General features: G+C 33.1%; 1 protein-coding gene across 1 annotated transcript in view; it reads left to right on the forward strand.

Annotated features, from left to right (window-relative positions):
- TECRL (trans-2,3-enoyl-CoA reductase like) overlaps positions 1-24,765 on the forward strand; it is an 89,397-nt gene that overhangs the window by 25,268 nt on the left and 39,364 nt on the right. The window contains exons 3-4 of the mRNA XM_065877949.1: positions 19,212-19,256; positions 24,084-24,187. Of these exons, the coding sequence (XP_065734021.1) occupies positions 19,212-19,256; positions 24,084-24,187 (149 nt within the window). The remainder of the gene's footprint in view (positions 1-19,211; positions 19,257-24,083; positions 24,188-24,765) is intronic.

Raw genomic sequence — 24,765 nt, forward strand, 5'->3', positions numbered from 1 at the left:
TCAAGACTTAAGGATTTCTTGACCCCGATTATTTTATTCACTTTTTGAAGCACAGTTCTAAACTTTATCAGCTTTAAATAAATTGTAACTTTTTCTACTTTTTCAAAATTACCTTTACTTTAAAAGTATACCCATCACTTAAAGAAAAATAATATTCAGAAGATCTTGTATTTATTATAGTGTATTGCAAAGACGTATTGGTCTTCAGGTTTTACAAAGTACAGAAACACAAAAACATGTTTTTCTGTATCACATTACAGAGAAATATCTAGAAGTGAATTAAATTGGACATTATGCTTAATGCATTTGCCAAATGGTGAAAAGAAATTAAAAAATATTGCTAAATCTAACAATATGTGACTGTATATATAATGGTAAAAAAATTGTGTTGATTGCCTTAATATTTCATGTTTTTAGCATATTTTAAGATTGACCAATATTGAATATTTTATTCAAATTCATAACTTATTTTAACATAAAAATATATATTATATATGTAGTTTTATATCTACAGTTGTTTTATAACTACAGTTTTGTAACAGTAATGTTTTTACAGTTACTTCTTTACTTTTTGACACCAAATCATTTTTGATTAAGATGTTTTGGATGATGTTTATTTTTAGGCCCTGGAGGTATAATAGGAATTGTTAATCTTGTAAAGAAAAGAAAAAAAAAAATATATATATATAACTTTTATCAGAAGACTAGGTTTCCTGAGGGGAAAATTCTCTCTACATGTCATTTATCTCTATCCTTTCTTCTCTTAGGTGTTCTGACTAAACTTGATTTCTTGTCTTCCTCCTATTTCTCTGACTTGTGTTAGTGTAACATTTTTCTTAGCTCTATTTTAGAACTTTCTTTACTGTGATTTTTCTTGTCCTATAAAATGACTACCTTATGCTCTTCTAAGGCTCATAATTTTTCAGTTCTGCTTTGTTATGAGTCATATTTTAGATTACCTTGGTGACATCATAACAATCAGACTGGTGAAGAGGTAGAAAGGGGAGGAAACTACAGTCATAATATTAGCTGTTAAGGCAAAAGGGAAAGAGCAATGGTTTTCATGAAAAAGAGATAAAATTATAAATTATATATATGCATACACATACAAATATATACTTTGGCCTATTTCTCCTCTTCTTATTTCATGTACCAAAATGGTAAAAAGCCCTCAGCTGCAAATCCTCCACTAGTCTTTCTTTATCTCCATTTATTTATTCATTAACACTTGTAATTATCATTCTTGTTTGTATCTTGAAGTCTCTCCTGGAGAGCTTCAGTGATTTTCATACTCATGTCTCTATACACCACACTCTAGTCATTCTCATCTTCTCACAAAGGTCTCACAGAAGAATTAAACCTTGCTTTGAAAACTGAGATGAAAAATAAAGAATTATACAAGTCCAGGTGACATTCTGCCTAAAACTATGTGGATCTTTTTTTAAGATTTCAAGAGACTTAAAAAAAACTTCCCGTGGGCTTCCCTGGTGGCGCAGTGGTTGAGAGTCCGCCTGCCAATGCAGGGGACACGGGTTCGTGCCCCGGTCCGGGAAGATCCCACATGCCACGGAGCAGCTGGGCTCGTGAGCCACGGCTGCTGAGCCTCCGCGTCTGGAGCCTGTGCTCCGCAACGGGAGAGGCCACAACAGTGAGAGGCCCACATACCGCAAAAAAAAAAAAAAAAAAAAAAAAAAAAAAAAAAATATTACTGGAGATATACTTTTGCTCGGATGAGCAACACACATTCTCTGGATACATACCTAACTGCTTCCATAATAAAGCAATATTATGTTTGTTTATTCAGCAATATTTGTTGAATGTTGAAAAATATTTATTGAACATTTACCATGTACTATGCATTGATGTATTCATCATTGATGTAATACATTATTGCAAAATTTACCCTCCTAATTTACAGACTCAAAACAATACTTCAGAATGTCTTTTTTCCCTTTTCTCTATAACTCTGGATATTCACAGATATCAATTTTTAGTAATTAAGGATTGGAAAAACAATTTCATTTAGTATTAGATTCCATGTATTGGATCACTAGAGAAGTTTTTCATACTCTTGTTTGTGATTTATATGTATTTTTTCTGGATATTGCCCATTCAAGGTGTTTACCCACATTTTTGTTTATTCAGGTGTTTTTATTGCCTTAATAATATATGTCTTTATTAATTGGTGTACAGGCCACAGTCACTGTTTTTTATTTTCTTCTGGAAAAAAATAAATCTTATAAATCTAAATTTGGCAATTACATATTTTCTGTAGCTTAGATTTTTTCATCCTCCAAACTTTAAAAATGTTACTGATGTTTTATTTTTACACTTGTAAGTTATGGTTTTGTTTTTTACATAAAATATTTTTGGTATCTGGAATATATCCTGGTATAAGGAATGGATATAGGATTCTCACCATTTCAATTGTCTTTGTCATTTTTAAAATTTTAGCTTCTACTCACATATTATTAATAAATTTATAGAGCTATTTTCTCTCATATAGATATTTTATATATTTTCTTTTTCAAATATCTAAATCTTAGAAATTTAAATCTTAGAGAATTAATTGTACTTTAAAAATGTTCCCATGGTCATTTATTTTGTATCATGATTTCTCTGTTCTTTCATTCATAATTCTCAGAAGATAACTTCTTGACATCCCTTTCATTTATTTTTAGGGTTCTATAAATTTGAATTCTAAACATTTTCAGGGGCATAATGCTTTACAAAATTATAATCCCAATATTTATATAAATCAGTAATATTTAATTTTTAATAGTTACCAAATATCACCCTGAATAGCACTCTTATCTTTTCACCATATAGTTTATTTTATTTTTTAAAATAAATTTATTTATTAAATTTATTTTTGGCTGCATTGGGTCTTCATTGCTGCACACAGGCTTTCTCTAGTTGTGGCGAGCAGGGGCCACTCTTTGCTGCGGTGCAGGGGCCTCTCATTGCAGTGGCTTCTCCTGTTGCGAAGCACAGGCTCTAGGAGCACGGGCTTCAGTAGCTGCAGGAAGCAGGCTCATCAGTTGTAGCTTGTGGGCTCCAGAGCACTGGCTCAGCAGTTGTGGTGCATGGGCTCAGTTGCTCTGCGGCATGTGGGATCTTCCTGGACCAGGGCTCGAACCAATGTCCCCTGCATTGGCAGGCGGATTCCCAACCACTGCGCCACCAGGGAAGCCCTCATCATATATTTTAATGAGTACTAGTTCTCTCTTGAAATGAGTTAGAATAAACTGTCAAATAAAGCCACACTGAAACAGCTTTTATTCATAGTACCATCTAAATGATTATAGGGTAGCATTATAGGGTATTATATAAGAATTCTGTGCATTTTAATATACAGAACTTAGGGTGTGTGTGTGTGTGTGTATGATTAGATGTTAGGGCAAGGTGTATCATCAATTGAGCATATTGTTAAAATATTTACCTTTTCCACCATAGAGCTGGGAAAGTATAGAGATGTTCTAAAGTCTTTTCAGAAAATTATGAAATGCATTTGTATGAATTAAGCAATCTTTCCTGGCTAACTTATTTAGTATAGACAAAAGATTTTCAGAAGCCCCAAATAATGTATATATAATACAAATATATTATGATTAACACGTTACTACTTGTTATATCTATATGTTCTTAACAAGAGAATATCTTAATTCCCTATTACAGTATCACTTGAGTCTAAAAGCCTATCTTGGTCATTTCTGAGCTGTACCAAAATAATGTAGGAGAGTCAAAAGTAAAATGATTTAATCTAAAAAGAATATTTTAGATAGACATATCTATAGTATAATTTGAGGTTGACTGTATGTTCATCAAGTAAAAGTCCTATATTTTGTCATAATCCACAGTACATCATTCATCTAGTTAACTTTTAAAATTTAAGTCATTAAATTTTCTTTCACATAAAACTTCAGCTTCTGTAAGATTCATGTTATTCTAGTTTACTACCTTTCATTCCTCTTTATTTTGTACTTACCTACATAACCGTTCTCTATTTTCTTTGATGGCTCTAGAATCTGACTAAAATTTCACCTTCATTCAAAGTTCTGGCATTTCATTGAAAATTACATCTAAAATAATGACCATCCAGTATGCTAGTCCTAGAACTCCTTGACTTTCTGATATTTTCACTTCCACTCTGCTTTAGCTACTTACCCCCTTATCAATACCATGAGATTTGTCATTAGTTAGAAGTTAATTTCAATATTTGAAACTCTGAACAAATCTTTTGACCATCTATTATTCTAAACATCTCACTCTTTTGCTTCAGGACTTCCAGTTTCTGGAGCTCGGGGAGATACACAGTCTCTAGAACACCACCTGTCTTTGGATTTATCATCTAGCTTAACATTGATTTTTTTTTTTTTTTTGTACTCTACCTAAACTGCTCTCTTTCTGGTTGATCCATATCAAATTCTTAGCTCCACTGTGCAATCCTCTCTCCATATCCTTTAAATAAATGAGATTTATTCCTTTACTCTCATTCTCCTTATATCTTCAAATACTTCCTCGTTATTCTTTTATCAACAGTATCTGATGAATCAACTGACAAAGGATTAATCTCCAAAATTTACAAGCAGCTCATGCAGCTCAATAACAAAAAAACAAACAACCCAATCCAAAAATGGGCAGAAAACCTAAATAGACATTTCTCCAAAGAAGATATACAGATTGCCAACAAACACATGAAAGAATGCTCAACATCACTAATCATTAGAGAAATCCAAATCAAAACTACAATGAGATATCATCTCACACAAGTCAGAAAGGCCATCATCAAAAAATCTAGAAACAATAAATGCTGGAGAGGGTATGGAGAAAAGGGAACACTCTTGCACTGCTGGTGGGAATGTAAATTGATACAGCCACTATGGAGAACAGTATGGAGGTTCCTTAAAAAACTACCAATAGAACTACCATATGACCCAGCAATTCCACTACTGGGCATATACCCTGAGAAAACCATAATTCAAAAAGAGTCATGTACCAAAATGTTCACTGCAGCTCTATTTACAATAGCCAGGACATGGAAGCAACATAAGTGTCCATCAACATGAATGGATAAAGAAGATGTGGCACATATATACAATGGAATATTACTCAGCCATAAAAAGAAACGAAATTGAGTTATTTGTAGTGAGGTAGATGGACCTAGAGTCTGTCATACAGAGTGAAGTAAGTCAGAAAGAGAAAAACAAATACCATATGCTAACACATATATATGGAATCTAAGAGAAAAAAAAAAAGTTCATGAAGAACCTGGGGCAAGATGGGGATAAAGACACAGACCTACTAGAGAATGGACTTGAGGATATGGGGAGGGGGAAGGGTAAGGTGTGACAAAGTGAGAGAGTGGCATGGACATATATACACTACCAAACGTAAAATAGATAGCTAGTGGGAAGCAGCTGCATAGCACAGGGAGATCAGCTCGGTGCTTTGTCCCACACTAGAGGGGTAGGATAGGAAGGGTGGGAGGGAGGGAGATGCAAGAAGGAAGAGATATGGGAACATATGTATATGTATAACTGATTCACTTTGTTATAAAGCAGAAACTAACACACCATTGTAAAGCAATTATATTCCAATAAAGATGTTAAAAAAAAAGAATATCTGTATAAAATAGATAACTAATAAGAACCTGCTATATAAAATAAATAAGTAAATAAAACTTTAAAAATAATAAATAAAAAAGAATATGTCAACTTACAAACCACTTCTAGCAATACCATCACTCCTTCTTCTGTCCACTACTTAGCAGTCACTTCAAAATAGTTTTCTTTGTCAGCATGCCAAAGACCTGTCTAAGGTCACTGGCAGTTTCTGTTTTGCTGAGGCGGTGGATCATTTTTGCTCATGTGTAACTTGAACTCTCAGTTGCATTTGACCTAATACACCATTCTTCTCTTTGATTGTCTTCGTTTGTTTGTTGATTTTAACTCTCTGCCCATTTGATTTTAAGACATTATACATGACTTTTGTCATCTCTAACTTCTTGTTCCCAGACTCCTTTGAGGACTGCTCATCATTTTTTGGCCTCTTAAATATTCATTACTTCTCAGATTCTATTTTCAACAATTTCCCCTTTTAATTCTACATTTCTTTCTCTTATGTTATGTTCTCAACAATTCCCGTGGCTTAGAAAATATCACTAATGAATAAATGAAATCAAAACTGTCTCCTTCTTAGAACTTTCAACTGTATATTAAACAGCCAATCTGGCATCTCAATATCTTGTACATATTGCAGACACCTAAGAGCAATTCATTAGAATTTTGACACACATACCTGGGGGAATAGACTCAATCTGGAAACATTCAAGGTTTTTTCCAAGTCCTAACAATTGGTGAAAACTGAAAAGAAGTAATCTTTGGGACAATATATAATAAAATATACTTCATATTAAATCACCTTGTGATATAAAAATGTCATTTAAAAAGTTCTAGGGTTTATTGACATGGAAGAGTTTCACCTTATGAACTGTTTATCTGCCTTAGCTGAAAACTGTGTTTGGATTTCTCAGTAATTGTAGTAGTTTGATAATGAGAAGTCATATATATCCTAAGCATTTTGTTTATATTTGAAGCTATTGGGTTTGGGGAATGACAAATTAATGTAAACTTTCCTAATCCCAAAAAAGGTGAAATATCTCAATTATAAGAGCAACTATTTGTGTTTGTTTGTATATAGGTCTGGCTGTGCAGGCATGTGTACATAAAGCCATATTACACGTATATTTATTAAAATTCTTAGATTGTGTTCAGAAATTACAATGCGATTTTCTGAAAGGGGCCTCTGATTAATAAATAAATGACTACTACTGAAAAAAGTACCAATTTGATACCATTGGTATATTTGAAATCTGCAAATCACCGTAATTCTCATAACCACAGTTTAAGTCTTTGTAATTTTTAATCTAGATACCTGCATAGACTCCTGTTGGATACATTTTCTCATATATTGACCTGCTCTAGTATCTTGTCCTTACTACCTAACTACCTCCAGCATCAGGTTCAAGCTTCTTATAGCACAGAAGATTCTCATAATGTCCTCATACTCTGCGTGTATGTGTGTATGTTCATCTTGGTGGCGGCAAAGAAAAATCTATTTAATGTATAATTTGAGGTGTGGGGTGAGGAATGTTTCCTTGGTTTTGTCCCTGTTGAAGAGCAACTGTGTTTTGACTGTGACATTATTCGTACTCTATTATTTATTTGCTCTATTAGTTTCTGTAACTCTAGTGAGTTATTATATGATTGATAAATAGTAGAATTATATTAGCATAGTGTGAAATTTATAATTGTTCATACACATTTTCTATGAGCATGATCACTTTGCACCACTGAGAAACAGTAACTTACTGCAAAGTAAATAACATGAACACATGAAGAAGATGTAGGCGAATAGACACTGTATCACAGTATTTATTTCTTACCTGGCTCAATTTGCCCATGCACTCTGTCTTGGAAATGATTACAATCTATTTCCCCCTTATCTTTGTTAATTTCAGCAGTCACAAATCTTTCTTACACACATCACATCTTTCAATTAGTTGTTGAGAGTTTTTGATTATTTGCATGCATTATCTCGTTTAAGTCTCAAAACATCCCTAGGAGTTAGATAACTTTGTTACCCCTCCCCTATTTGTTTTCAAAAAATTTTGCTTAACATATGAGAAAAATAGGATTCAGAAAGGTAACTTGCTCAAGATAAATAAGACAACTAGTAGATTATAGTCTCAGGATTTAAACCCAGTCAATGTCCACAGACTTTGCAATTAACTAGTAACAAGACACTGATTCATTATACAGGGAAAAGGATTTATTATAAATAACTGATATTACATTTTATTAAAACTATGGTGCGTATCTTCTGCCAATTATTCTTCAATAAGAGGCCATGTGTTTATTCAAATCTTATAAATTCACACATTCCTCTGTGCCAGGTAATCTTCTAATCTCTCTATATAGTGGTAATACAAATGACTATAACTACCTATCCTCATGATGTTGCATAACAGTAAGGAGGAATGTATACTAAGCATCTTAATAGCTACATAAAATCATTTCAGATAGAAAGATCAAAAAGCAAGGTAATGGGAAAAGTAACTGGGAAGTAGTACTGGGGTCTGCTCATTCTGATAGTATAAGGGAAACCAGGGAAGTGATAGCATCAGAGGAAAACCACTCAAAAACTCAGATTCAGACACAGAGAATGGAATAGTTGAATACAACAAGGTTTAGCATTTTCTAAGTAGAATTGAGCCTAGAGAAAAATTTAAATGTGGGAGAAATAAAAAACTTATCATAGTGAAAATAGTAAGATAATTTTTGGGAAGTCCTTGGAGAATCAAAAATTATCTGAGCTAGAAATACTAACTTAATTAAATAGGAAGGAATGGTAGTGATGATGAGGAAGTAGGATGTTGGAAATATGTGTTTTGGAGGCAATGCATTTATTGGTGAGCATGAGACTCTGGGAAAGAGTGAGAGAGTAGACAGAGAATATTTGGATGAGTAGATCAAGGCACTAAAGGACAGGGAATTTAAGTGATATTAAAATCACCTACAATGGTACAATGGTAGATGAATAGTGGTAGAGAGGTTGCTCTGAGTTAAGTCCTCAGTGACTTAGATGGAAATACCTGTGGATCATAGATGTCAACAAGAAGAAATAATGCTAGGTAGTAAAGTCTGTTGATAGGCATTACCTGAGGAGAATGGGGAAAAATGTTTTGGATTTAATAGCAAGGAGGATTCCTAATATACTTTTAGGCACACAATTGGGTTTGGCATAAAGAATAAATACCAGTTGAAGAAGATGCAGAAAAGTTTTATATTAAAGTAAGAAGATTGAGGGATTTTTTGAGTGGAAGTTGTTGATTTAAAAGTTGTTGCTGATGACAGACTATAAATGCCCTGAAGTACATTGGAGGAGTCTGAGAAAACATGGAGAGGTGGACAGTTAGGTCTGATTAGTTGTTGTACAAAGCCAAATTGGGAGAAGTATCACTCTGATGTTGGATGCTCTGAGACACTTGAACAACTAAATGATATCTAAAGTAAATGGGAGTATAGGCATGATGATCAATCCTGGTGGTTCCTTAGAAGTATGGTGGGTAATTACGTGAACAAACTGGTTATAAACTTAAACCAGGGAAGACAAAGAAATAGTTCAGTTGTGCTCTGTATGCTCTTCTTCCTGTCCCACATTTTCTTGCTTTGTGCCCTGTATTTTACTGTGAAATTGGCTCGTTACTTTATGTCTCTTGCTTTCATACTCTTTATTTTATAATTCTGAATATTTGTTTATGCAGTTTTTAAATATTTTTAGAACCATGTCTGTTTTCCTACAGAAGGCTTGCTTTGTGGTTGCTGATTACACAGCATTATAACACTTTTTCTTTCTTACTTGAGAACTTTGTAATAGCAAACTCTCTAGCAGATGCATTTTCTTTTCAAGGTCAGCAAAATTTATACACATTGGTTGATGCTGGTTTGAGTGTTAAAACTTGTTGTTATTGCATATAAGATAGGAAATTGTCCTCTTATTTTTCAGATACATAAACACTAATACACATAATTTTACTGGTTTCCTTGATTCCATTTTAGCGTTTTCACTTAATTGCGTAGGTGGCATTTATGGTGTACAGGGAATAAAATGGTTCATTTATTTCTAGTGAAGTACTATAAGGAAGGAATCATTTCTCACAAATAAAACAACTGATTCAACAATATTAAATCACCAGAAGGTGTTTTAGTACATCAAGGAAGGGTTTTGTATGATACTTGGTGTTTATTTCCAATGAGAAAAGAATCAGAATTCATGTGTTTTCCCATTTGTTCAGGCTTTTAGGCTTTTACTGTTTGGAAAGAGTATAAAAGTACTACTAAAGCAATGTAGCTAAAGTGATAATTCAATGTACACAGGACATTCTGTAATGCTACCGTGTTTCCTATTTAGCATTCCATGGCCTGGTCAATATTTCCTGTCCCTTAATTTTGTTTTGTATACATGAGTACTTCCCATTGGAGCAGGGCTTTTGCTGGACAGGAAAGGAGAAAGTTGTGTACATCTCTGGATGCCAGAATAAGGAAAATAGTTTGCCATTATTAAGAAAAAGTTTGGATTCCCAGATGTATAAAATTTTACTAATAAAACTGCTCAAAAATTTTAAAAGCCTTTTATCAAAATCTGAGATTAACTACTACTTTTTACATCCTTCTTAAATTTTATAAGGTATTCAGAATGCTTAAATCCAAAGAATACTTTCCACTTTGTACATTATTGCTGTCTAGTATTTTGTTTTTGTATATGAATGTAAATTATTATTTATCATTATTAATTTATATATTCAAATTATATAAATATTCTGCTATCTTATATAAAACATCTACTTATGTGCTAGTTTCTTTGCTCAATATTGTTTAGTTTATCTCATCAGTCCTAGAATCAATTTCTTTTTCTCAAAGTTGATCCTTTGGATGTTCATCTACTAACAGACAACAAGGGTCTATTAATGGTAAGATTTGTGAGTCTAACTAATAATGTTACTATTTTATATTTCCTTTAGAAAGTACTCCATTTGGAAGCTATTTGGACAATATCTCTTGTTGCCATCATTTTGAAATCTGTTCTCAGTCTAATTGCCCTTCATGAAATTTGAAAATATCAAAAAATGTGAGGTAATTAAAGACTCTGGATAAAATTGTATGTCTCCAGAGATTTACTTTTGCTTCTTCAGGCAGTAGGGCTGGACTTTGGAACTTACAGATCCCTTGAATCCAAACAAGTATTAAGATGATTCAAAATTCAGCTTCATTCTTTGTGAGAACTTGTGTTTCTGATTTGTCCTTATTTTGTGATACCGGTTGAAAAAGTGGGCTTTTACTAGGGCTTTTCCTTCTTGATTGAGAATAAAATCTGCTTTTCTGCTTTCTCAGGCTTGTGAGTCTGAGGAAAGCCTTGTTCAGCTGTCTCTTTCAAAATAAGCAGATATCCTGGGAGGAATGTGGCTTCAGTTGCTGGGCTCAGCTTTCTGGAATTCCCTTTCTCCCAGATATTAGCTTCATAATACTTCATTTTTGTTATTAACTCTATGGAGATTTTTTTTTTTCCCCCTACGGAGATTTTGATAAAATATTTTGCCATACTTTCTTAGTTGTCCTCAATAGGAAGAATTGGGTAGAACATATAGTTTACTATTGCAGTTAATGGAATTCTTTGCATATGCTTAAGGATGTATGGATTATCCTTCAATTTTCTATTTCTTTTAATGTTTTTTATATTCTCTTATTCCTTTTAATTTTCTACTTTTTGAGTAATTTCTTCTGGTTCATCTTCCAATTGACAAATTCTCTCTTCTGCCTCGTAGTATTGACTATACCATCATTCCATTACATTTTTATTACTATAAAATTAACTGTTTGTTTTCTATAAATTTTATTTGGTATTTTATCAAATAAAACTCTAAATGTTTATAGTGCCATATTCTTTTCTCATGTTTTTGGTTCCTTATTTTACATCTTTACTCATTTTTTAATAAATTTAGGTGATTAAGTTTATGAGACACTTTACATATCTGATGCTCTCTGGACTTAATCTTGGTCTTTGATCATTTATTGTATTATATGCTGCATTTCAAATGTTTATTTTAAAAAATACTGATGATTGAGTATATTAATTTGACTATTCATATCATAAACATACCTTGGAAGGTTTATTTATTATCAGTGTGAATACACTGAATCATGATCATGGAAATATAGTTTCCAACCAAATGCAATCATTGACTATGGAAAGTCACAAAACTAATCATCCCTAAATGGAATCCATCAGCTTTGTTATCTGCTATTTTAATTTGTTATTTTTAGGGAAATAACATACTTTCTACAAAGTTACATTTACTTCAGTGCATGTATTGAAGATACACACACATATTGGAAGGTAAATGATTCAATGTATCTTTTTAATTTTCCACATATATTTCTCACCTGACCTTTCCTATTTTCTTCTAATTAGTTATATATTATGTGTTAATAAAGTCTCTGCCCATGAAATACTCCCATGCCTTTCCAGTACTCAGTCACTTCAGCCTTCTCTGAATTCCAATGTCTCTTAAAAATGACATTGTAAAATATCTTATGTGCATCATTCTGAGTCATCAGTTGTTCTTTTTAATTTATAAAATACTGAAGAATGGCAATCATGCCATATAGATTCTTATAGTGTATAAGTGGGCACTTAGTATGTATTAAATATAATTTATAACATTGCAGTGCATTTCAATTCCTGCATAAACAAGAAGACACAGATAGGGCTTCCCTGGTGGCACAGTGGTTGAGAGTCCACCTGTCGATGCAGGGGATGTGGGTTTGTGCCCTGGTCCGGGAAGATCCCACATGCCACGGAGCGGCTGGGCCCGTGAGCCATGGCCACTGAGCCTGCATATTCAGAGCCTGTGCTCCGCAGCGGGAGAGGCCACAACAGTGAAAGGCCCGCGTACCGCAAAAAAAAAAGAAAAAAAAAGAAAAAAAGACACAGATAAATGATCATATATTTGGCAAACTTGCAATAAGTTTCCATCCAGAGAGACTCCACAGATTATGCAATACAAACAGTGATATGCCATTTAAACCATTTATAACTGACATGATTTTTTTGTCCTTTAAATTTGCTACTGAAATGTTTCAATTTCAAAGATATTAATATGCATAACAGAAAAAAAGATAAAAGGAAACAAGAATTTACTTCAATATTTATAGCAGCATTATTTACAGTTGCCAAGATATGCAAGCAACCTAAGTGTCCATCAACAAATGAATGGATAAGATGTGATATAGAAATATGCAATGGACTAATACTCAGCCATAGAAACAAATGAAATTTTGCCATATGCAGCAACATGGATGGAATTGAAGGGTATTATGCTAAGTGAAATAAGCCAAACAGAGAAAGAAAAGTACTGTATGATATCACTTATCTGTGGAATCTAAAAACATACAACAAACTAGTGAATATAACTAAAAGGAAGCAGACTCACAGATATGGAGAACAAACTAGTGGTTACCAGTGGGGAGACAGAAAGGGAAAGGATCAACATAGCGGTAGAGGATTAAGAGGTACAAACTATTATATATAAAATAAGCTACAAGGATTTATTGTACAACACAGGGAATATAGCCAATATTTTATAATAACTATCAATAGAGTACAACCTTTAAAAATTGCAAATCACTATATTGTATATTTGTATATAATATTGTACATCAACTATATGTCAATAAGAAATAAATAAATAAAATAAAAGTCCCAGTTAAAGCTTAGAACAATCAAGGGATTGAGGAATAAGGGTGGCTACATATATTCATTTTTCTTTCCTTCACTTATTGTTTTCCTTTTACTACTCTTTGACATGCTATTTACTGATTTAAAAGAATCAGAAAAAAAATAAAACATGGTATATTAGAAAGTTTAGTAAATTGAGAATTGAGAGTCTTGGGTGCTAGACCAGATTTAACCATTAAATCATTGATTTAATTTAGGCAAATAATTTCATCATACTTGGCCTTATCTTTTTCATTTTTATGATTAATAGTAGATATATTTTGAAGAATTTTACAGTATGAATATTCTATGATGAAAAATTTTGTGTCTGCTTATTATACATGCAAGCATTATGCATGTTATGTAGTTTATGCTTATTATGCCAATTATTTTTCTTAATTTAATTTACCTTAAGCAAGGATTAAAAATATATATTATTAGGATGATTGACAAAACCTGATACAAAGTTTCAGGTATTCATTTTTTAATAATACGGAATTATTAAAAAATGCTTTTTTGAGAAGTGATGTGTATCTTAAAAGTTTTTCAGTCCACCTCCCCACAAAATAGAGGAATTTATGCTACATTATCTTTTAAATTCACATTACACATATCTATGAGAGGAAGACAGTGGTTAACCACTTTCAGTGAAATTCTTACCTTGCACAAATACTCTTTCTTCCAGTTAACCCTAAAGGTGTTTTTAATAGTCCTTGTCTTTATTCTGCTTAATAATTTTTCAGTATTTAAAAATTACTTTCATTTTCCCCTAAATCTTTTTCTTTAGATAAAATATATACAATGTTTCAGAATCACCTCATGAAAAGCAGCATTTCAAGACCAATCATCATGCTTGATGTTTTCAACAAATGGCCTCTTGCCTGTTATCTTTTCTTCAAAGTGTTGTGCATAGATGTATGTTCAAAACTCAGATCTGGTGTCATAGAATTTAAGCACAGGAGACTACTACCATCCCTTTTCTGGAAAATTAATTTGTTTATTTTACCTCGTGCTTATAGTTCCTTTAATTTATTTCTCATTACACTCTGGTTTTATTTGCTTGCCTTACAAGGTTATCCTGAAATGGGATGCCATTTGAAATGCACTTAGCAGCTACTGGTTCACAATTGTTTTTCAATTACACTTGCAGTTATTTTAGTTCATTTCAGGAAATCATTTTAGATTAAATCAAGTTGATTTCATAAGTTTTAGAGATTTTTTAAAAAAAATGTTTCTTTCCTATACGATTTTAATGGCCTTCTAATTATGTTTATTTTAGCATTTATAGTATTACTGTCATTTTCTGGGGTAAGAAAAAAGTCTACTGAAGGTGAAATGCAGTGTTCTATGCTGAGAAATTTACCATCAAAACCTCTTCATCAACTATTGATGATATCCTTCCTTTATTAATTTTCATATAGGGAATGTCATTAAGAGATTTTGCATTATATTAACTTTTAGTACATATTCACATTATGCCAGACTTTATTATTCCAGATAGAATTCTAAATGGTTCCTTTGTATTAATGTCTTGTTATTCATCTATTCATATAACTATTTTTTCCATTTTTTATATTTTTAACCTTAAAATGAATCTACATTGTTTTATATATATATACACATAGTGCTTTTATATGTACTTGTATTTGAAAAAAGTAAATATATATAATATATAACATATTTATATTACATATAAACACATTAATTATCTGTAGTTCACTTAAGTGGGTTATTGAAAATAACAATTAATACACTTTAAATTTATGATGCTACATTTTTGAGGCTTTATTACCTAAAGGTTTTGTTGACATGTCACATATTTATTTTTCTGAACATTTCAAATGTATTTCCTAATATCCTGTATATACCAATTATTTAGAAAATATGGGCCTTCTTTGCTTCTTCCTCTCTGGAACTGTCATCTCCCAGATTAACTCTGACTGCAACACTTGTATCTAGTGGTAGGTCACAATGAACAACCCAGACAAATTCACTTGTTTTCTCCTACATGCAGTTATGGAATTTTGAGGCACTGAACTGAGCCGCATAGAAACTTGTACAACATTGTTTTATCTTACTTCTGCTAAACTCTTGAACACAGCCAGCTCTGCATTGCATATTCTTAAGAGCTGCATTCTATTTCTCTTTACTCTTCATCCCATCTCACTGCACCAGCCACAAAGCACCCAAGATGTAAACAACAAAAATAAATCACTGCTTTCTTTCCCCAAACGTCTCTGTGGTCCGCTATGAATATTCCACCATGTTAATTAACTGGTTTATTTAATTAATCCTTAACTGTTCTCAGAATTTCTCCTTCCTAGTAGGACTGGTGATCAAGAAAATGGTAGAGGTTAGGGGGCAAGTTTTACCTAGAGTCTTATGTAAGGGAGTCAAGTTCTAGGTCATGAAAGATACTAATTATTTCTGAAAAGTTCCTACAGTACTTTTTCTTCTAAATTTCTCCTCTTTCAGTATTAATATGACACATATGTTTCATTTAAGTATTCAATACCATGTGTAATCAAGAACTATCAAGAATAATTTTAATACCTTATAAACTATACCACATTAAATAATTTAATCTATGCATGCTTTAGTCTGTATGTTGTAACTACTAATTGGCTCTATATTTTCATATACACAAAGATAGAACACATGCCATCAGTGAGTCAAGAATAAAATACTTCTCTATTGCTGACTTTCGTCATTTCTAAAATTGAATACCTGGAAATATGAATGGTGCATTTCAGTTAAAATTTATACTGTTGATCAATATTTTATAAGAGGAATTCCAATCATAATAAAATGATGGCAGTCAACATGTTCTTAGGTTAAAAGAAAGTAAGGACAGGCATCTGGCATATGTACTTGAGTGTATGTAGCTTATAACATATTTTAGATGATTTATATCCAATATAATTATATTATTGCCCTCTTCCTTTGTATTTCAAAATTTTAAAACAAATCTTTTTGAAGAAAGAAAATGTTCAAACCGTTAAATCTGTTTTATTTATCTCACAGGATTTAATTCAATCACTGATGCCAATTTTTATAAAAAAGCTCTATAATACAGAGCTTTAGGAAATATATTTTATTTTATAATAAAATACTATGTATATATATTAGATCCATATGATTCAGCATAAAGAATGAACATTAATCTTACAAAAACACAAATGTATCTCTACAATTTAAGTTATTGAAACAAAAGTTCAAGAAACAATACTGAACCTGTCTATCCAGAGTTTATCCTAATATATGACATTCAGTGCCATGACAATCCATTTCTGCTTTATTCTATTCTATTCTACTCCTTTATATAATGCTGAGAATAACATTAATTCTATTTTTCAACTTACTAATGGGTCACAACCAGCAGTTTAGAAAGCCCTATCTTATTAAAATAAATATATTTGAATTACATGCATACATTACTTATTTAGGATGTTACTACATAGTGATATGAACCATTCATCAAGGATAGAACGCGAAGTCATGGCTAGAATATGACAGGAGTTACACAAGTCAAGTTCAATACCTTAAGTAATTTAAGATACTGGCAGATGCATTAGATCTACTACATAGTCATAATTCAGCTGTGAGCCAGTTGTCCAAGTTCAAATGTACTCAGCATTATAAATAATATTCTAGACCATTCATATATGCTAAAAAACCTTGTACAATATGGGTCCTTTATCCTTTATAAACTGTCTTTTTCTCTGCTGTTCTTCCAGCCTATTCCATCTCACCCCAACAATCACAGAGCATTTCAGAAAATGTATGTTTTGCTCTTTGAAAAGATGACTGAAACTAATCTATAGCTTTAATTAGGCAGTTATTAATTCTCTTTCACTAGGACACAGTATTCAAAGATCACAATCGTTAAGTGCAGGGTTTATTTCATAAGTAGATTTATAGTTTATCCTTGTTGAGAGAGTTGGAAGGACATGGTTTTCCCTGAAGGTGTTTAGAGCTTCTGACTCCTCAGACTGATCATTGTGGATTCAGCCAGTATTGATTCATCTAGTTCATAGACATATCTATTTGCCTAGAATGATAGACTAAGTTTTGAATTGGCATTTCCACCATTAAAGGCATCATAAAGTGCTATTAAAAATGATGTTTTACATGAATATTGTTAAAATGGACCGAACTTGACAGCTTATGCACACTAATCATAAGTGCTCAATGACTATTTGTCAAATATAAATGGAATGTCATAAGTTTTGTCTTTTCTTCAATATCCATAATTGGAAACAATTAAAACTGTAGACATCTCTTTGCATTTGTTTCCGTCATGCTTCTTTGGCAGCAGATTTTCAGTATGAATAATAAAGGTAGCTATTTATAAATGCTTTTCAACAGATAATGTTAACATGCATTTCAGAACAACAAATGGCTATATAAATAATAATAATTATTAGTAAATACAAAACAAAAATAAAGTCTCTTTACCTGCATATTTTCTAATTAAAAAAATCAGATGTCAGAGTTAAATGTCTGTGTCTTCCTCATTTGCCTTGCTATTACTAAATTTTGTTTAGATATAATCCTAAATAGCTTTTAACTTGTGATTACACGTTTTGACTTATGAGTTTTTTGTCCATGAGAACTTGCATGTATAGTTGTCTTTTTGCAGTAAATTTAGAAAGAATTGATCCCAATAGTCTAGTTATGCCATGTTATCATTAATTACTCTGACACTTTAGAAAGTAATGTTTTGAGAATGAAATAACAACTGTGGAATATTCTTTTGATGATTTATTCTTTTAATTTATTTTTGATTAACTGAATGTGCTTAAAATTGTACTTCAAAGTTAAGTATTAAATTTTCAATAGAGACTTTAAAATAGTAACATAGAATTCATTTTAAGAGAAAATAATTATATGCTGGTAATTGTGAACCAACTTTTTTTTATGGCAGTGTATAATAAAGGTATTTTGATTTTCCTAACCAGATAGAATTTTTAGTAATCTATGTATTACTAATAGTAGTATAAGTAGAAGATACTAAAGTGATGATTCTGCTATAATTAATATGCCCATAATACTAAAAGTCGATGGTATATATTATTCTGATAGAGTGTCTTACTCCTGATAGAGAAAATAACTCACGTTCACAAGCTAATGTTAAATAAATCTTAACTGAAGTCAGAGTTCTCCAGTTTTAAATTAAGATGTTTAAGATTATTTTTTTAAGAATAATTTTCAAAAAGCACACAAGTCATAGGTCACTTATTTTAGAACATGTCCACAAATTGAATGCAACTACTTAAAAAGTCCTCAGATCAAAAAGCAGAAAAACACCACTCCTAAAGCTCCCATCATGCTTTCTTCCAGAACTATCCACAGTGCTTCTCAGCACCCTGCAAAGGATAACCACTATCTCCATTTCTGGCACTGAATGATAATTTTTATTCACTTCCTGAGATCTAATCTGTCTTCCAATGGAAACTATTGCTTTTAAAATGTGTTTAGGGCTTCCTGGTAGCACAGTGGTTAAGAATCCACCTGCCAATGCAGGGGGGCACAGTTCAAGCCCTGGTGTGGGAAGATCCCACATGCCGCAGAGCCCGTGCGCTACAACTACTGAGCCTGCTCTCTAGAGCCCACAAGCCACAACTACTGAGCCCACGTACCACAACTACTGAAGCCTGCACGCCTAGAGCCTGTGCTCTGCAAGAGAAGCTAATGCAATTAGAAGCCCGCACACGTCAACAAACAGTAGCCCGCTCTCACCACAGCTAGAGAAAGCCCCTAAGAAGTAATGAAGACCCAATGAAGCCATAAATAAATAAATGTATTTATTTAAAAAAAAAAAATGTGTTTACACCTGTGCTTACAATTAAATGTTATTTTTCATTGAATAGGTCCAAAGTGGTACCCTTCTCGAGTGGGCCTGCAGCTAGAACGTGGTAAGAACCAATTTCACGAATCTATTTGTTTAATTTAGAGTCCCTTTGCTGTCTCAATAGATAATATTTATTTATCACTTACTAAATGGCAGGTATTGTAATAAATACTTTAAATATATTATCTCATTTGATCCTCCCAAAAAGGTAGTGTTCCCCTTTTATGGGCAAGGAATTTTAGTCTCACAGAAATAAATTTCACACATTCACTGTCAATGTGTATTGGAGACAGGATCTGAACTAACATCTGTATCAAAAGCTTTTACTGCTATATTCCTGCAATCTACTGCTTCCTGATATATTCTCAGGGATATAGCTTAGCTCTGTTTCCTTTTTTTTTTTTTTTTAAAAAACAGAATAATGGAGGTAAGGAGGAACAGAATGAATGAATTATAGGGAAAAGTATTGTATCCATTAATAACCCTCAAGTATTTCAAAATTTCAACCCCTATTCTCCATTCAGAAAATTTATAAATATACACACTAAAGCGAATCCTGTTTAGAATCATTGTTTATGACATTGCATCAACCTGACCTTAAATTTGGACTTGTTAAATAAAAGCTGTGGGTAGAATGTAAATTTGGGGGGGCTACTCAGTTCAGGTCCATGATAGTAAGTCTACAAGAGGCATCTATTAAGGAATTTCAATATCTAACTTTTTCCATTCAATTGTGAACTGAATTTTATTTTTCTGCAGTTTTTGCTTTTCCTAATATTCAGGGTATCATTTCTTAGATATCACATTCACTTAAGGACAAATGATGATTTTCTTGGATTTCTCTAAGATATTCTGTTTTCATTGTTATCTTAAATATTCCATCTTTCTGTGAGACATCTATGTTGAAAACATAGGAATCCACATCATTCTTAAAAGTCACACTTTCTTAAGGTCTCACATTTTTCCAAACTCAATTGTTCAAGACAAATTCCCATCTGGCTAGAGTTTAAAAGAGAATCATTGTCTTGTTTATTTTTGCCTCTGCAGGGCATAGTATGTGCCAGGCACATAAATACCTTTCAACACACGGATACTGAAATAACATAAAATGAAATAGTGGTTTTGTTTTCTGAACTTGACTCTTATATAAAGAAAACTGAGAATGCCACAGGCGTCAATGCCAAATGTAACTTCAATTTGAAGGACACTATGTGGGACTGGGGGATTTCTGTTACTTCACCCTTTCTGGTGAATGTGACTTTTTACTTTCCCCCCATTTATATACCTGGTTGAGTGTTCCAGGGTGTGATCTGAATAAAGTATAACCCTCCAAGTGTTCTTTGATAGGAATATGATGGCATATTTTAAAAAACAAATCAATGCATTTAGTAATACAAGCAGGACATGGTGCCAAGAAGAGGTTATTTGCAGTAATGCAGAATTTTAAACCTGACTCTTCTACTTATCTTTAGAGTCTTCTTTTATAAAGTAGAGCTAATAAAGAACCTAACATGTTTTTTTGTGTGGCGGGGGGGTGGGAAGGTTTGTAAGTATTAAATAGGATTATGTTTATAAAATGCTATCATGATTTGTACATGGTAGATGCTTCATTGAACATAGTTGTAACTGTTAATATTAAGGAAACAGACTTAACACCAAAACAAAGCAAGGCATGAATATTTACATTATAGTTGCTGCCAGAATACATTTGACAGAATGATTGCACTATAAGTAATGATGCCATGTGAATTTAGAGTCCTTTATAGTTTCCTGACACAAAAGACTGCTAAAACACAAATAAAAGAGTAAGCAATTGATTTTTATGTGAAAAACAGCAAAGGTTTATTTAGCTCAGTGTTTCTGCTGAGCTGGGCTGGACTTGGCTTTGCTTGGCTAATCTCACTCAAATAGCTACAGTCAACTGGCGGATTGTTGAAGACTGACCTTTTTAAGACGGCCACGACTACAGTCACTCCTCTCTGCTTTATGCTTCATCAGAATATTCTGGGCTTGTTATCATGGTGGCGTCAGAGGTGCAAATAAATGAGCACAAGCACCCAAGAATTCATGAGATTCAGGCTTAGAACTGGGATATGATCCCTTGTCCCACATTCTATTTGTCAAAGCAAGACACTAGGCTAGCTTATATTCAAGGGGTGGGAAAATAGACACCAACTCTTAATAGAAGGAACTAAAAGTCATATTGCAAATGGTGTTGTTATGGTAATGGTGAATAATTGCAGTCATTATTGCAATAAATCTGTCATATAAACTGGTAACTAAAATGTGCTCTCTCTTATTACTGCGATTAATATACTTCATAATGTCCTGGAAGTACAGTGTTGAATTTCTAATTCTTAGAACCATTAGATTTGTTCAATAGAAAGTTGAAGCGTGGGTAGAGTTGGTCCTCTCTTCCCATCCCTGTCTCCAACCATCCATACCCATTATAAAACAGCCTTGACAAACCCGTAAGGTTAGAAGTATGCACCTTAGTGTCTGGCCCATTCTTGGGAGAAAATGCCCCCAAAAGATGTATTACTTGAGTTAATTCAGGCAGAAAATTCAGTGGTCTTAAGTGGTCAAAGTATCATATAAATGGATGGGCTTCCATTAGGCATGGTCTCCTGGGCCCACATATTCCGCGGGGGTTGGGAGCAAGAGCAGGGTGCTGCGCATGGCCCCTGCACACAACACCACCTAAGAGGTGGGCAAAACACCTAAGCCACCCCTCCGGCCCTGTCTCTGGACACACCGCTACCCTCACCCCATATAAGGAACAAGCACTCCCCTGCCTCAGGGAGTGGGCAAGCAAGGAAATCTTTTGTTTGTTCTCTCTTCCCCCTGCTGTAGCAGGAGTCCCAATAAAACCTCACCTGAATTTCTTGTCTGGCCTCTGATCAATTTCTACTGATTAATGAGGCCAGAACCCTAGTCTGTAAAACTAGTATCAATATATTGAAGCTCTGTATCCCTCTTTCTGACTCCTTCATGCAGATTTAAAGAATTTGTTATTAACTCAGGTCCACCTAGATGATCTCTTTTGAAGCCATATATCAAAACCTAATCAAGGGGGCTTCCCTGGTGGCGCAGTGGTTGAGAGTCCGCCTGCCAATGCAGGGGACGCGGGTTCGTGCCCCGGTCCGGGAAGATCCCACATGCCGTGTGAGCGGCTGGGCCCGTGAGCCATGGCCGCTGAGCCTGCGCGTCTGGAGCCTGCGCTCCGCGGTGGGAGAGGCCGCGGCGGCGAGAGGCCCGCGTACTGCAAAAAAAAAAAAAAAAAAAAAAAAAAAAACCTAATCAAGGAAGTGATAGCCTATTATATTCATGTTATATTTATTAAAATTAATATATAACAATTTTATATTTTTATCTTACGTTAAAATACCTATAATTGTAAAACTATGCCTTGGATTTTGAAAATCATCTAATGATAGTCATAAATTAACATCTTACTCTTTCTTTCAATAATAGAGAATAAAATGAAACCTGTACATGACTGGAGATAATATAAATCACAAATAGATTAACATAAACTATAATATAAATAAAAACAACAACAGCAACACTAATAGCATTATACTTGTGAGATACATCCGTGTTGGTACATATGGCTCTAATCTACTCATTTTTCTTTCTGTACAGTATACTGTACAGAATAAAAAAATTTTTTTTAATTTATTTAAAAAAATAAAACAAAATATAGTTATCCATATCTCATTTATGAACACAAGATTTTTTACAATGTTTCGCTATTACAAACAGTGCTAAAAAGGACATCTTTGTACATATTCTTCAGGACACACTTGCCAGACTCACCTACTGTTTATTTTTAAGAACAGAATATTTCCCTTACACATCCTTTGACATGTTCTGTTTATTTTCCTCCTATTTAATGAGAAATTCCTTCTCAGTAATCTTTGTGGTATATATGTCTTCTTACTTCAAAAGCCTAGAGTGCTAGAAATCTCAGTCTTAGTTTCCATCTTTCCTTTTCAAACTGAATGCATAAATAATCTCTTCATGCCCCATGGCTTTAACTTTTAATGACTTTTAAATCATCTACAGAGCTACCCAACTGCCTACTTGACAGCTCCCACTTGCAGGTCTAATAGATATCACACACTAAATACACCCTAACCGAAATTTTCATTTTCACCCCAAATCCCACTCTTTCCTCAATCTTCTTCATGACAGTTAATGAGATTACAATGCACGTAAGTGCTCAGGTTAAAAATATAAGCACTGCCTGTATCTCACTGAATCCTTTTCTCTCAAGTTGAACCTGCTCTAAGTTCAAAATATGTCTGGGATTGATGAAATTTTAACATTTCCACCAGTGCCATGTTAATCCAAACAAACCTCATAACCTGATTGATGAATTTTGACTTCCTCCTAAGTAATCTTGCTCCCTTTCTTCCCAGTTACCACACAGCACCCATCTTTTAAAAAGGTGAATCATGCCTATCCCCAGGTGCTTTGCAATGACTTTTAAAATCATTCTACTCCAAATAATTTATCTTATAATAAAATCATTTATAGAACGGTTGATATGTATATCTACTGACACACAAAATTATACTTTAAAAATACCTTGTATCATAGTTGATTATGATATCACCTAATATTACATTTTCTCAGAACACAATATGATAGTAGCTAGTGGTAGTCTGTACTTTGTTTAAATAGCATTGGGAAACCACTGTGTATTTGAAAATTTGCCAGATATATTTTATAAAATGGGTTTACTCATGTTATCTTACTTTAAAGATTTACTGTAAATTGCAATTTCTATGTAAAATTCATCCTTAGCTTTCACTGGTTTCACATTAAAATTATTTATCATTATGCCTTGAAATTGTATTAAAATGATATTTCCTTGTCGTTTAAGGTGGGCCCTTTTTGAAGGACTACATAACCATTCAAAGTGTTGCATCTTCCTCCATTGTCACACTTTATTTTACAGACCTAGGTCAACAAGTCAGTTGGACTACAGTAAGTATCGATTTGAAATGCATTAAACATGTCCCACATTTTGACGTAATTTGTTGACATAGAGGACATTTTCTGTCAAACAAATTCATAGCGAAACAAAATATTGCACTAAAGGTATTTTAAATTTTCCATTCTTACTATGATCAGTGGCCAAATTTCCATTCAAGAATTGGAGAAATGAAAATACATGGTTGAAAGGAGGATAAATCCCTTTTTAAATGTCAATCTATCTTATGACCGATGGCTTTCTGCTTTCCCTATGCTTTGTCAGTTACATAGTGTTTCTTCAACTTTTCCTTCTAAGAGCCTTGTGATAATGAAGACCCATTTGTTTGGAAAGAGTGGAGAGAGAATATTCAATAAAAAATGTTCCAAGGCAGTGGGGAGGACATTTTAAAGACTGAGAGTGAAGTAGTAAGACTTGTGTTGTGAGGGGTGGGGCATTCTTTTGACTTTCTTGAAGGAGGTGTTTTCAAAGTGGTGGCAACTGAATCCAATAACATTAGAAGAATGAAGACCATATTAAAAAACAGGAGGACTAAGAAACATAAAATACTTGACACTACTTCACAAGTATT

This window comes from Phocoena phocoena, chromosome 5, assembly GCF_963924675.1.
Source record: "Phocoena phocoena chromosome 5, mPhoPho1.1, whole genome shotgun sequence".
In the NCBI taxonomy this organism is placed as follows: domain Eukaryota; kingdom Metazoa; phylum Chordata; class Mammalia; order Artiodactyla; family Phocoenidae; genus Phocoena; species Phocoena phocoena.